Source organism: Phaethon aethereus (assembly GCF_964289735.1).
Source record: "Phaethon aethereus genome assembly, chromosome: 2".
Classification (NCBI taxonomy): domain Eukaryota; kingdom Metazoa; phylum Chordata; class Aves; order Phaethontiformes; family Phaethontidae; genus Phaethon; species Phaethon aethereus.
Window position 1 is genome coordinate 105,469,925 of NC_138582.1, and position 14,956 is coordinate 105,484,880.

Genomic DNA, 14,956 nt, shown 5'->3' on the forward strand with positions numbered 1-14,956 from the left:
ATTTTGATGATCAAAAAATTGCTGCAAAATGAAGCTTATGTCCAAAGAAAACTTACTCTAAATGAATGATTGGAAGCAGTACAAGTAGACTAAATTTTTTTTTATACTAAGTGATTTGTACCCAAACTTCTTTTATTATAACATAAATAATATACAACCAGATTAGGAGCTCAGAAATTGTACAGTCCCTTGATACTAACATACTGATACCGTGCTGCCCTCAGCACTTCATTAGCATCTTGCTACAGATGTCTCCCCTTGGCAGTGAAATGTGTCAGAAAAGATCACTCAGAGCCTAGGGACTGTGCCCTCTCAGATTGCCATGTGTCATTTTTAATAGTATGTTAAGATTTCTAACTTAATGTGACAGTGGTATTTTCTGATAGTATTTAAACACCTTTTGCAAGCATTCATCATTAGCAGATTAGATAAATGTATGTTACTAAAAAAAAAAATCTTGATCACTGGACTGTTTATGTATGTCTTTTGCTAGATTTCTAGGAATAAGAAGAAAGTCATGACTACTTCTGGCAAAACAGTGCCTCAGTTCGTAGCCAGAGTGACAGTTCTTAGAGACTTGCAAAATTGTAAAACAAAGCTGCTTCTTGCTGCATATCAGCAAAATATACTTTCTTTAAAGGAGAAAGGATGGCTTGAGAACAAAAAGTATCATGATACTGTCCTGTTTTAAAACAAGGTTGAGCAATACTGCTGTAAACTTAATGACTTTTTAACTTATTTTCTATAAAGGTTTACAGGGTGGGAGCTATACTGATACATGTGTGCAGCAGGCTGAAATCCCTGAAGTGTCCACCTGTGTTACCATTTTTTTTATATGTATATTTAACAGGTATGGATACTTCCAGTCTTTACGAGGCTTTTTTTTTTGGCTAGGAAAAAACTGCATTGATTGATGTTAGTCTTTGTTCATTTTGCACACCTGGAATATAATTTCTATTGGTTAAAGATCACTGAGGGTCCATTTGTATAAGATTTTTCTCCTTGCTCCTTTCCCTTCGCTTTGTGGGTTTGTGTACATTAGTATTCTATTTGTATAGCATCAACAGACTCTCTAGGTTTTCCAGTCTCTGGATATTTAGATAGTACTTATCTCTACAAAAAGAGTGTGACAAAATTTGAGTACAACAGACTGTTACCTGTGGATTCATTCACTAGCTCATTCGTTTAAGATGAAGGTTTGCCTGAGGTGAAATCAGGACATTTAGTAAAGTGTGGCACTTAAGCTTGAGCATGCAGCTTGGGTTTCTGTTCTGTTGCAGGATTTTGGTTTTGGGTTTTGTTTTTTAAGGTTTACAGGTATGGAAAAACTTGAAAGATTGCCCAGTGACACAGATTTTACTATCCATAAGAGAATCTACCAGTAGCATCAGTAAGTCGCAATAGTAGCGGGTGTTTTGGTTCATCAGTTTCTGAAATTCTATATTGGCCATGAAAGAGCATATGATAAGGCTTATGACTTTTCCAAGTCATCAGTTTGTTTCCTGTTGCAGACTTCTACTCTTCAGGTTGTGGCTATACATTTAGTAGAGACGCTTATCGGAAGTCTGTTCCCAGTGGTTTGTTCCTGCTATCATGTACTGTTACGGCATGGGTGTTTGTGCAGACATAAAATGAAGTGGGACAGGGAACTGGCGTAGCTAAGCAACAACCCAGCTTAAAAAGGTAGTCAAAGGTAGTTAAGCTGTTACCGTCACTGAGATGTTGCTTATTGAGCAGTGAGATATTTTTATTGCACGTAGTCCAGTCTAGCAACAGGATGCTGAAAGTGGCAGTTCTCCTTCCTTCTTGCTTCTGCTCGTCTTGCAAGACCAGGAAACCCTGCAGTTAAACCTACTACGTATTTGTTGAAGGTGTACTCGCTTGTGTTTCTGCCTGATGCTTGGTAGTATTATGCAGGGGAGAAAAGAAGAAACTTTAGATAGATCTAACTAAATTCCTCTTCCCTTTGGTGCTCAGTTTTTATCATGTAATTTCAATGTTCTTGTTCTAGCCCTCTGAGAAAAAGCAAATTAAAAGTTTTGAATTTGTGAAAATAAAGCCAAACTCCAGCACGCTACTTTCCTCTAATTTTTTTTTTAATTCATAGTCTTGATATTTTTATTTCAATTGTCATTAAAGTATCAGCTCTTCAGAGTTCAGAAATTAATGTTTTAGTAAGATTAATGGTCGATTGTCTGTCCTAAAAGAAAAAGCCGTGTGGTATTAAAACAAACTCCTGCTTAGAGCCCCTCCCCGCCCCCCGCAAGGGCCAAAGTAATGTTTTTCACTAAAAAATATGCATCGTTACAAACACATGGCAACTCATTTAAAGATGGTGGCAAGAGTTCAGTAGCTGCCGACAACTGCACAATAATTTGGAGAAGGTGGAGGCGAACCCATCCCAAAGGTGCGCAGTGACAGGGCAACAGGTAACAGACAGAAATTGCAGCAGAGGTTACTTTGTATATATGGAAAAAACTTTTCATCTTGAGGGCGATCAAACTTTGGACCAGGCATCCCAGAGTGGTCGTGGATCTCTACGTTTGGAGATACTCAAAACTCTCCAGGACAAAGCCCTGAGTAACCTGATACAATTGGACCAGCTTCAAGCAGGGAGCTGGACCACGTGACCTTCAGAGGTCCCTTCCAACCTAAATTATTCTGTGATTCTAGGTGTTTACAGAATAACAAACTCTTAACAGGTGGAGTAAGTGAAATAGAAAAGGCAAGTTTAATATTCTGCTTAATGGAAATGCTGAAGACTTGAATGGTTTCCATTTCCTTCAAGCCTGCAAGTATTGAGCATGTATCTAGTCAAATCCTATGATTTTCAATAGGGAAACCAATACTGAAGAATATGCATCTTGTGACCAAGTATATAAATGTATAGCCTTTTTTCCTGACCAGCTTTGGTTTCACCAACTGTTCCAGCAGAACTCAATTTAAATTTAGTGATCCAAGACATGAAAGTCAAGCTTAGAATGAATTATATGTGAAATAAATCTCATAAGTGCTTTTTTCCTAAGGCTTGGTAATATTCCTTAAACTGTTTACAGCAATTTTTTTCTAATCTTTCAAAGTAGGTATAATAGCACTGCCAGACTTGATATTCTAACCTGAAGCATGCCTTTATGAAGAAGAGAGTAATACAAATTTTTCAGTATATGGAGATTTAAATAGAGGAAAAAATACTTTTTTTTTTTAAATGATGAACAATACTAGATTTTGTTACATTTCTGATTTTACTAATTCACCACCTGCTCAGATGAGCCAGTGGTAATTGTGATAGAGAACAGTAAAATCTGCATATGAAGTGCTTGAGACAAAGGGATATTGAAGCACATGCATAAATGCGTTATGTGACTCTAAATATCAAGTCAGAAATTTGAAAGGAAAAAATGCTCTAATGACAAAGAAGGAAAATAGATGAAACAGAACGTGAAAGGCAAGTCCTTCTGAGGTTACTCAGAAGAAATGGGACTGAGTTATATCACACATTCTTCCTTTAAATTTCATGTACTGAGGGACGACTTAACCTACTTCAGATGGTTTATCCTTCCAGTGACATCTTTGTAGAAGACAATGTTTTGTCTCAAAGTGACTTAAATTCATCCCAAATCTCTTTAATACAGACTTTGTGTGTTGTAGGAAAGTTTAATTGTTCACATGCATTATGTCATAGCATCACCTTTTAAAGCATGTTAAAAAGCTTGCTAGCTTTTTTGAAGACATGGGTGATAATGTCTTGCTCCTCAGATCACTTTTCTTAAACATTCAGGTGGCAAGAATATACCTAAAAAGGTATTCAATTCATTGAGACAAAAAAAGTGAAATTATCGGGTTTCATATACAGAGGTAAAAATCAAGATCAAAGATAGGTTAAAAATTATTAGACTAGCTACCATATTTGGAAGAAAAATTCCTGATGTCAGACTAAGTGGATTCTTTTCTGTCCAGTAAGAAAAGGCCAATAGCTGCTTAGAGCTGTGGAAGTTAGAAGAAATTACTATTGTTAGCTCATTTCAGCCAAACTTAATAATGGACTCAGAAATATGGGGAAGAGGCTCCAAGAAGTGCAGAAATCCAGGCCCAAAATAGGGTGTTTTTCTTCTATTTAAGGCCTTGCAGCTGAGCTATGAAAGTGCTAGAGAGTATATCAAAGTAGTCCAGTTAGCGAGGCATCAACTGATTGCTCCTGGCACGCTTTCTGTGCTCACACCGTAAGCTTGGAGAGGAGGAGAGGGTCTTACTTGACTCTGCCTTGCCACATCTGAATTTGTTTAACGGTATTTAGCTGTTAATGACTGAACAAAGTAATACTAGGCAAACCATGAAAATGGTGTTGCAAAGCGAAGCTATACTGTAGCAGAGTAGAACAACCTTACCCAACTGAAAGGCTGTTTGCTACTGCGGCGGCGGCGGTCCCCCAGGGTCAGCGGCGGGGATTGCTTCCCTGCAAAGAACCCCAGAGCAGACCTCTGCCTACTGCTGGCTTTTTGTCTTACCTAAAGCCGAAACTTTTCGTAAGTAACAGGCTGAAAACACATTCTTTCTTTGACGGGTAGCTGTAGATCATCCTCTTACTCACTGGCCTTTAACTCACGTTGTTGGAGCCTTTTCTGGAATTTCAGCATGGGTATTTTCAGCAGTCTAAATTGAAGAATCATTACACTTAGCAGCCAGGAGCTCTTATTTCTGTTAGGGTATTGCTGTTTTAGAAGTGCTGCAATCTAGGCAGGCTCAGGCTATCCTTCCTCTCCATCCCAGTAATAAGCTAATGTGCAGAGTTGAAATGCTGTTCCTGTTTTTCAGTGGTTCCCGTCGAGGCTATCTTGCTGGATAGGTGTACAGCTGTATTCTGGCGATAGGTGTTGTGGTAATTTTGATCTTATTCTCAGACTTACCATTTAAAAAAAATAATTACAGTGTAGATTTACAGGCCTATTACAATTTAACAAACTTTTGGCAGAGGATTTCTTTTGAAAACAGAATAAAGGAAAGGAAGATTAGAATGCCTTTTTAATCGGATAAAACCATAGCTTCCAGGCTTCAGCAATGTCACTGGTGAAGTCATATTATCTCCCTTGAGACATTTTCTCATTAGAGACTTTGAATAAAAAAAAAAATCATTGTGAATTTTACAATTAGTTACTTTTAGTCTAAGCAAATTTATTTTATATTTCAGAAATTGGTAGTTTGGAAAGAGGAAAAAAAGCCCATTGCTACATTATGAATCGTTACTGATTTAATTGAGGAAGGCAATTTTTGTGTTGTTAATAATTAATGTTTTAGAGGGACTGCCTAGAATCCTTAAGTCAGCACTGGAGGCACCCTAATTACCAAGGAAAGACTCGACCTCATGCTTCTTTCAGCAGTTTCAAGTATTTGTCCTAAAGATCTCAAGAATGCTTATGAAGTTTCTACTGAAATGTAGCCATTGCTTTCCAGATGGGAAATTAAAAGATATTCAAAACTTCTACATGGGATCCTTTGAAAGATTAACAGGCTCACTCAATCATAAGCAAGGATGCAGGATTGTTATTAGTGTTGTATTTTCATAATAATATCAGTAGGTAATCTCTAAGTGGCCCTTTATTTCATTTCTAGTCTAAGGATTAACTGCAGTAGGAAAAACTAAACGTAGTGAACTGTATAGTTGTAGTCACAGTTACCTTACCTTTTCATTTGCAAAAGTTAAGTGGTCAGATTAATACAGGTGACCTGTTTGGTTCATTTGGTTTTCTTCCTGCAGTGTCTGCCTTTCAGGAGCACACTATGTTGCCCAGGACTGCAATTAAACTGTGTGCAGGCTTTATAGCCAAAGCTGTGCAGCAATGTTGTAAACTACAGCTTTTGGGACTGCCATTGCCACTGTTTGTTCCCCAGCAGGGTCCTGGTACAGCCTCCAGGGATTGTCAGTGGGAGCTCCTGTAAGTAACTTCCATGTGGTATTTTTAAATTGCTTTTTTTCAAATTTGAGCATAGCAGCTGCTCTCAACGTAGAGCCACGGCTTAAAGCTTTTTTTTGTTCACATAATTGCTTTTCATCCTAAAACTGGTAGGTCTCTACCAGAGGCTGTTAATGTTTCTATGTGCAAGTTGATAACAGTAGCTGAGCAGAATTCCAGACCACGAGTGCCAGGAAGCACGTGTTACAGGTTTGGTTTTGCTCTCATTGCAAAGGCCTGACTTCTAAAACAACTCAAAAATCTGTTCATTGTCTAAACTAAAAAAAAAAAAAACCATCCATGGATAATGCCCCATCACAGAGGAAAAAGGCAATCACCTCCCACTCAAAAATATACCATAAGGTATTTAGAAAAGCAAGGTGTATTTAAATAACACATTTTGAGAATGAAGATCTCTTATTCTGGGACTTGTGCTGCTGAGGAACAAAGCAGTGATGTCTTTGATTATTTCATTAATACTGTTGTATTATAAAAACACAGTAAAATGTTCTCATGATTCCTCAACAGCTAATGAAGAAACTCTTGATTTTTTTGTTTTTTTGGGGGCAGGGGGCCTTTTTGCTGAAAGGTAGAGAGAAACAAACAAAAAACTGTGTTTATGAATATAAGAACAAAGAACAAGAATCATTAAATACAGTGGATGGTAAAAATTACGAAGAAGTTCACTTATTTTGAAACTCGTTGGATGCTCCGAAAGCTTGTAGTAAAACCATTAAAAACAGATTCTACTTTGAATTTTTTCACAGTGTGAATAACTGTGGTTTTGTAATCGTTAAGATAAATTCACTTGACTTCAGGTATTTTTCTCTTTCTATAAAAGGTTTGTTTGCTTTTCAATTTCAGTAGAACTCTGTCTTTACAACTACGTTTTCTTTACACTTAGGTGTTGATATTGCTGCTTTTTTGTTATTTGACTTCACTAGAAATTAAGAAGATTTTATAGGTGTATTGCTGAACTCAGTCCCTTTTATCAAGGATAAAATGTAACACAAATCAGTTGCCTTTTAAAATACATGTGAAAACTAGATCGATGCTGTATTTGGTGGAAGACAACTCAACATTCAAATAGGCAGCCATTGTAGAAACTTTAGTCTGACATAAAGTTGCTTAACTAATGCCTGATCTTGCTTAACTTTTACATATGGGTGAAAGCTGTGTTATGCTGTTCAGCATAGAACCAAGCAGGATTTGAAACTAAAAATGACTGCCTGTAAAAGTTAAATGACTCTGTGCTTGACTTTCTTCCTTGTGCTCATGAAGGTGCTTTATCAGTCCCGTCATGTCCTCTCACTCTTCTTTGCAAAATTGCGCCTTTTTTTGTGTGTGTGTCAAGGGGTTAAACTTTCCAAGTCAGTTGTACAAATCTCATTCCTCCTGCCCTGCTCTTCATAAACCTTTCTTTGCTTTGCCAAATGCTTAGTGTATGATTTGAGGAGCTTGAGGAAAAAGAGGACAAGCATTTGTCAATGTGCTGTAATAATCTGTCAGGCAATTTTATACCATGTCAGTGTCGGCATCTAGGCAGCCTTGCTTGAACCTTTTGAAGAACATAACTTCTTTTAAAAAGGAAGGTAATGATGAGAACTCTTGACTGTGATACTTTGCCAGTGAAATACTTGCAATGAACCACATTGCTGTGGGACAGTGTATGGCTTGTTTGCGTGGTCAGAAGCTTTGCTTCCAAATTGCATGTACCTTTTTTCTGGCATCGACTCTTCCAGGGCTGCAAGCGCTGTGGTAGAACACTGTTCGGTGACCTTAATAATGTGGAGTTAGTAAACTTTTTACAATATTATTTCCATTTATTTTGCCACTGACGGAACAGTTTTGTTTGAAAAACTGTTCCAGTATGAACCTGGAAGGTTAGGAAGTTCAATGCCCAACTCCAGGAATATGGAGCCACCAGTCTCTCTGATTTGGTTTGCAATCTAATACCATTGTTCACAGTGAGAATTCCACAGGCTCAGAAGTGCTTTTTTTTAGTATGTGATTTTTAATGTCACTTCTCCCATCTACTCTTTCTTTGGCTTCTCGTTTTACTGCTGTGTTAAAGTTCCTGATATAGTCTGCCGATTTCTCTAACGTTTCATGTAATATATATGTAAAAACTCTGCTGGTCTACTAAAAAGCACTAGTTTGGGACAAAGCAGACGGGAAGGTTGGAAGTGGAGGCAGGGTAAAGATTATAGGATCAAATGGAGAATTAGGGGAGCTTATAAAAGCAAGCTCTCTGTCCTCTCCACAAAGAGCATGCCCCCCAGTTCTGCTGGGGAAACAATGAATTACGTGGAAGAGCATCTTTTGGCAGTATTGCTAATGCGCTGCAGAGCAATTAGAATGTTAGCAGCATTTGGAAGGTGTCCATGTTTCAGGGACAGCTTTCTAATGCAAATGTGGCTTAAGATACTTTAATTCTATCCTCAGTTACTTCTAAAAAGCACTGTCTGTCATGTTCTCTGCCTCTATGCACATTCACTTGATAATTTGTAAAATCCGTGCGGTATATTTACAGCCTTGAGCACTTTGTGTCCTGTAGTTTAGAAGTAACCTGTAAGACCAAAACACTAGCTTTTTACTTTTCTTTTTTAATAGCAAATAATAAATATTCACGTAAGTCATGCAAGTGTCTAGGAGATCAGTCCCAAAATATGTTTTGGTAAAAAGAAAATGTCAAGGAGAAACAGCCCCAAACACTGAACTGTTTTGGTTCTTAGGAACAGTTTGGAGCACACTGGGATTTCAGGATGTTAGCAATGTATTTAAGTATATTCAAAAAAGATGTGGTGTGCATTCAATGATTAATTTTTTCAAGACTGCCGGCCTATTACATTTCAAGTAATTGTACACATACAGTTTGAGATATGTATTAAAATAAATTTGTATTTATTGGTATTTATAATGTAGGTATATCATCCTGACCAGAAACACTGAGAGTCAGACTTACTCAGCTAATTGAAAGAACACTAAAAGAAATGCAGTGCAGATAAAGCTAGTGAAGTTTGACTTGACATGTGAAACATCTATTTGCCTCCTTTAGTCTGGTATTTGCAGAGCATCAATTTACCCACTAATTAGGTAGAGTTGGTGGGCTGTTAGCTTTTATGTTTAATAACTACTAAGAGGGCATCATGGTCCACGGCCCCGAACATGGCAGCATTTTAAGGTATTTGTAAAGAGTACGTGGAGGTGATACCATGTTTTATATGGGGATACCTGCAATTACTGGTGCACTTAGATATCTTACTTTCATTTTAGTGTTATTTTTATGAAATTGTATGCCATACAGGGAATATAAGGTACATATTGAAACCTTTTGGCACATTCAGATGGCAGATTGCATCTTAGGAAGAACTTGCAGATACTAATACAATGTATTCAACAGAATCTAAAATATGTGAATTGATTCGGAGCATTCTGCTGCTTTTATGATAGGTCATTTAAGTAGTTACATGTGTTATCCTGTTGCTAAGGTAGTTAGTTTCTCAGTTCTATTAAAACTTGAATTTTTAAATACTTGCTAGTATAAAAACAAGGATTAAAGTTTATTCACAGATTCTTTTTTTTTAATGTAGTTTACAATACTGCATATGTAATTGCTCCTTCCAAAAAATGTAAGGCGTCATGATAGGTCTCTATCAAATCCATAATGCTGTCCCAAAACATTGCCTGTAAATTACCTTTCTAACAAATTTAGGTTGCTCATGACAGGGTTTTTTTGTTGTTGGGTTTTTTTTTTTAATTTTCTCAGAGTCTTGATTGATTTTGAATGTGTAAACTCAAATTCTAGAGTAAGACCATTTTCCAGCTGACCTGGTTTGTTAATACTACGGAAGGTTTTGTCTTTCTTTGTAACAAAGTTTAAGGTACTTTACAGCTCATAATCAGAGAATGAGAGACTGAAAATCTCATTGCTCTTTGGTCTCTGTACTTTGTCTGCATGAGTGTATGCTGTGTTTCTCCTAAATGAGAAATAAAATAACTTTGTCAGCTGAGGACTTCCTGACTCTTATAATCATGTGTTTAAAAGTATTGTCAGACTTTTCATTGTCTTGCCAAATGGAACAATTTGTCATCTTCAAGGGATGAATAATTTTTCTTTTTAAATGTTAATAATTCCTGCCGTGTTATAAAATTCTTTAAATATTTTAAAGTTATCTGCAATGGTAGTGTTTAAGCAGTAAACATCCCCTCACTGTATCTTATCAGTAAGATTTGCTATTAGCTGGCATTGTCTTCTAAAGTGCTATGTCTTCCATTTGTATTCATCACATAAAATCTAATGTTACAAGCAGAAGTTGTAGTTGGTACATCAGTATCTGCCTTAGTCTGAACCAGACTGAAGAACAGAGGAAACTTTCAAGCTTTTTTATTTTTTTAAAGTTAGTGATGTGTTAAGTATTAATGTGCTTTTTTCACCTATTCATTTGTTCAAGTGAGAGGCTTAAATCTCACTGCCTCAATGAAAACATAGTTTTCAATTTCTTTTGAGAAGATAAAGATGGTAATATTTATATTTTTCAGCACAGTTTGCAATTTAGTCAATAGTTAGGCAGGAATCCATATTTTAGGTGCCTTTTTATCTAAGACCATCCCACATTAATTATTTTCATATGCAATGATTTTCAAAATTTGCCATATTTCTATGGCTTATACGTGCAGCTTCCACAGAAATGGGGCATATATGCGTACAACTAACTTAGTAATTCTAATACTAAATGGCATTCCAGACTTCAAAAAAATAACGTCATCTTTTTGCAGAATGAAAGAATAAAGACGTGGCAATAACTAGGCTGCTAGTCTGTCAAAACTGTTCACACAAAGTAGATTTTAAGACTATAGAAGTTCAGTTTGTGAGAGACATCTGTAACACTGAATGTCTCTCAACCTAACCTTGTCCTTGGAAAACTTAACATATTTTGTAGTGAGAACGTAATTTTAAACATACAACTTTCTGCAAAAGCATTGCCTTTGGAATGAAGGAATGTAGTTTTAAATGTAAGGCTTGCTGGAAAGGAGTTGTTACGGCTGTAGATCTGTCATGCCATTTGACTGTGAATTGCTGGCCATGTTGGCTGCAGTGAGTATCTTCTAACAAAGGTATGCAATCCTGGTCTTCCTGCCGTCACAGAAACTGTAATACTTAAACACTTGAAATTTTCTGTGTGTTCTCTACATGCCAAAAAATACTTACCCTGTGTAATTTCCGCACTTTTACTAGGTTCACTGCTGGCTTATCTCTAGCCACCTTTTCAGTTGCCCTGACCCTGGATTGCATTCCATAATTCCTATTTTCCACGCATATGACAACTTCTGGTCATGGGAAAAGCATTTTTGGACTACTGTAATTTGATTTGACACAGCAAGTCCTACAGTTTCTACATGAAACTGTCATCTATGTTTAGATGCACTAAGCTGTTATGTGGTTCCTTTTTTATTTTTTTTTTTCTTACAGCTTTCACAATGAAAGAGCTGGGCATTAGACAGCAAAGTTTCAGGTAATAAAAATGTACCAAGACAAGGGCCAATGGAAATAAGAGCTTAAACTGTAGATCTAAGAAGCTTTCAAGTTACATTTCATTTTGAATAGAAGTCATTCCATTCAAGGATAATATAACCTGGATTTTTAAATAAAGTTTTAAAGCTTGAGTTGTAGTACTGTGAAACAATTACATATTTAAAGAAACTGGTTTTCACAAGCATACTTAGTAACAAAATGTCCTTGCTTTCCCTTATGCTGGCAAGTCTCCTCAAAATTATGATTTTAGGATGTTTTGAAGTACTTCTTACCTTTTTTTTTTCATTATCATTATTATTCCTTCTACTCATTTCTTTTTTGCAATATAGATGGGCAGAAATCCTCAGTGGAAAGTAGGACAAGATAAGGAAGAAAAATTATTTGCTACTACCCACAAACACGAATAGCTGAGTGAGGCTTGTAGAAAGATAATAAATCCCCCAAATCCATCCATTTAGTAGAGAACTGAAGACAAATGCCACATCCTACGTCTTTCTGAAATCAACGGGAGTGTGATGGGAGTCACCTATGTGCTTGGTGAAATTGCCATATGGAGCACTTGAATCATCTTGGGTCATACATCTTTTCTTTCTCTGTTAGGACATCGGAAAAAGAAATGGAATAGGTCTTTGACTGTTACCAAACTTCTACATTTTCTGTTTTCTCTCCTTCCTTGCTTGCAAGCTTTTCCTTGAGTTCCCTTTCTCTGAAAAAGGTATTTCATTTACCTCTACTATATTTACAGTAGAGTGCTGGCCAGGTGTGTATCTTTTGCATTTAGTTTGATAAATAGAGGGCAGCTTTGACTTTCCTTCTATGCATATCAAGGTAAACGAAGAAATTAGAGGTGCATTTATGAATGACCAGATATAAGTGACTTTCTTACAGCTTTCTTCTAGCTTTTGGAATTATCAGTGTAAAAACAATGTAAAATCTTTTGGTTCATGTTCATATATAGAGTTTTTCTTCTTGATAAAGCAGGTGTGGCATTAGTGAGAACAGAGAGTAGTAGTGAACCATATTTCAACTTAACGCTGTGAGATAACAGCTTTTAGGAAAAATTCTTAGATATCTGTAAAAAAATACTTACACGTAGCTTCTTTCCATGTCCTCTGCCATTCAGAAAAATAGAGAGACTGTGGGATCTTCACCAATGTTTTCTCATGTTTTCATCTCTTCATGAAGGTTGAATGCTGACTCAAAGAGGATATAGCCTTTTGAAGCTCAGCAGGGTAGTGCAAGAGTACGATTTGCTTTTAATGATGGTTTCAGCAGTTCCAGTCCTGTCAGAGCAAATTAGCATGTTCTTAGAGTATGAAATCCCATGCTAACTTTTCAGGAGCAAAGGTCAAACAATTATTTAATGAAATGTGTAACTGTTTTGATAGATTTGCCTTTATTAATTAACAAAAGCAGACAATCTGACTAGAGTTGGGGTTCTGTACATTTTGTTCCATTCATACTGTATTATTTAGGAATACATTTCTTTATAGTTATATCTATCTTTAAGTTATATCTATCAAGGTATACCTGTGAATATAAGAATAGTTATTAGCTAGAGATTTTAATATGCCTTGCCCAAGTGATTCTATATGTTATAAGAGTATAAAATATATTTTATTATACGTTGCAGTAGTATGAAATATCTATCCCTTTAATTTCTAAACAGATAGCGCTTTTTTCATAATACAGTTTCTTGTTTACAGCTGTTCATGTTATGATAAAGTGTGAACATCTTCAAATGTGATTGTATCATGTATGTGAGTATGTAAATCTAAAGTTAAACATAGACTAAATATATTTAATTTGACTAGAATGTTACTAGAGCTGTTACAGAAACTGCGTTGAAGACATTGGGGTTTAATTTGAATTTTCAAGAATGTCAAGGAAACTTGAAGCATATTCTTAAAGATTATTAGAGAGCAATCCAGTAATTGTGGAAAACTGATATATAATAGTCTGTTAGAGGATACACTGACTTTCCACTCTTTGGCAGGTGGATGACATCTTAGGTGAAGGCAGTGATGAAAGTGATAGCGAAAAAAAAAAGCCAGAAGAGAAAGGTCAAAAACCTCAGATTAGTGCAACAGAGACTCTAGGAATGAAAACAGATCAGAGACCTGGATCATCATCATCGTCGTCGTCATCATCAAGTGAAAGAAGCTTAACAGGCAGTGTACCCAGGTATGAGTTTTTCAAATGTAAAAAGAAGCATTAATGATGTTTCATTGTGTCTGTGCACTATTCAGCATGCTTTTTGACAATGCAATCTTTGTCATTGTTAACTTCTGTATGTAGGTACCTTTTTTTTGTAACTCTGAAATTGTCATGCTTACCTCTGCAATGTTTTGGCATTGATTTAAGGAAGTGGTCATAGTAAACATCTGTTGACAACCAGGGTATTGCATGTATTGAAAGAATTGAAGACCAGTGAACTGCACTTATTTTAAAGTAGTCTTGATCTTACGTCAGATATAGGACAATGTCCTCTGCAGTACTACTTTAAATAAAATAAAGCATGGTTTTGGGAAGCTATGTTTTTTCATCCTGAAATTATTTAGATATTTTTATATGGGAAGTTCATTAAAATGAGGTTGTTGAGGTGGTTTCTGCTTTAGTCTTTTAGAAAGACATTTAGACTTGCTAGTCTCTTCTGCAGAAATTATTTTAGTGTCCCACCATTGACTGTTGAATGATGACTATCACCTAATTTGTGAGTAAACTAGAACTTGATAAAATAAGTGCATATTTTAAATATGTTAAGGAATGGTTCTCAATCTGTAGACCCTTAGTGGTTTTTAAGCCTAACAATGTTGAGAGGACAATGCAAGATGACTATTATAGCAGTTTTAATTTAGAATTGCTGGGTTCATCATCCTGTATCACAAAGTGCCAAAAGTGCAAACATAACTCAGATGCGCATTGTAGTTTCTTTCTGCTCTCATAAACGGACTCTGTTCTCAGTCGCAAGAATTTAAGCTCTAATAGTTTTTCTATAATGGAGATTATATAAGTAGTAGGACTTAAGCGACTTACATTATTTTAACTTTTGTAAGCTTTGTTCTAGCACACAAAGAATGTGTGAGAAAAATTGCAAAAACCACCACAGAATGCAATATATAAATATTCATAAGGAGATTTTGATTGGGATAGCAAGGTTGCTGTGTGTCAGGGGTTTACTGGAGAAAGAGCTACATGGGAAGCTTGCACAGGCCTTTTAGTTTATTGTGGGTATTTCTAATCATTGAGCGTCTTCAGAAAAATGTCAGTCTAAAAGGAATGAGAATTTAATCTGCCTCAAGTGACTGGAAGAACAATTCCCTCCTAAATGAAGTTTGGAAGAGGAAAGGCAAGCCAGTGATGAATGTTTTCAGAATACCATTTGAAGAAGCAAGGCATGGTGGTGGCATGTCACTGTTAATTCATCCTAATAGTATGATTTTTGTTGCATAGAAAATGCACCAAATTCTGA

At 36.2% G+C, this 14,956-nt stretch overlaps 1 protein-coding gene across 1 annotated transcript in view; it reads left to right on the plus strand.

Annotated features, from left to right (window-relative positions):
- Positions 1-14,956, plus strand: part of CTDP1 (CTD phosphatase subunit 1) — a gene marked incomplete at its 3' end in the record, with an annotated part of 95,301 nt that overhangs the window by 44,911 nt on the left and 35,434 nt on the right. The window contains exon 11 of the mRNA XM_082015510.1: positions 13,481-13,668. Coding sequence (XP_081871636.1) covers positions 13,481-13,668 — 188 coding nt within the window. The remainder of the gene's footprint in view (positions 1-13,480; positions 13,669-14,956) is intronic.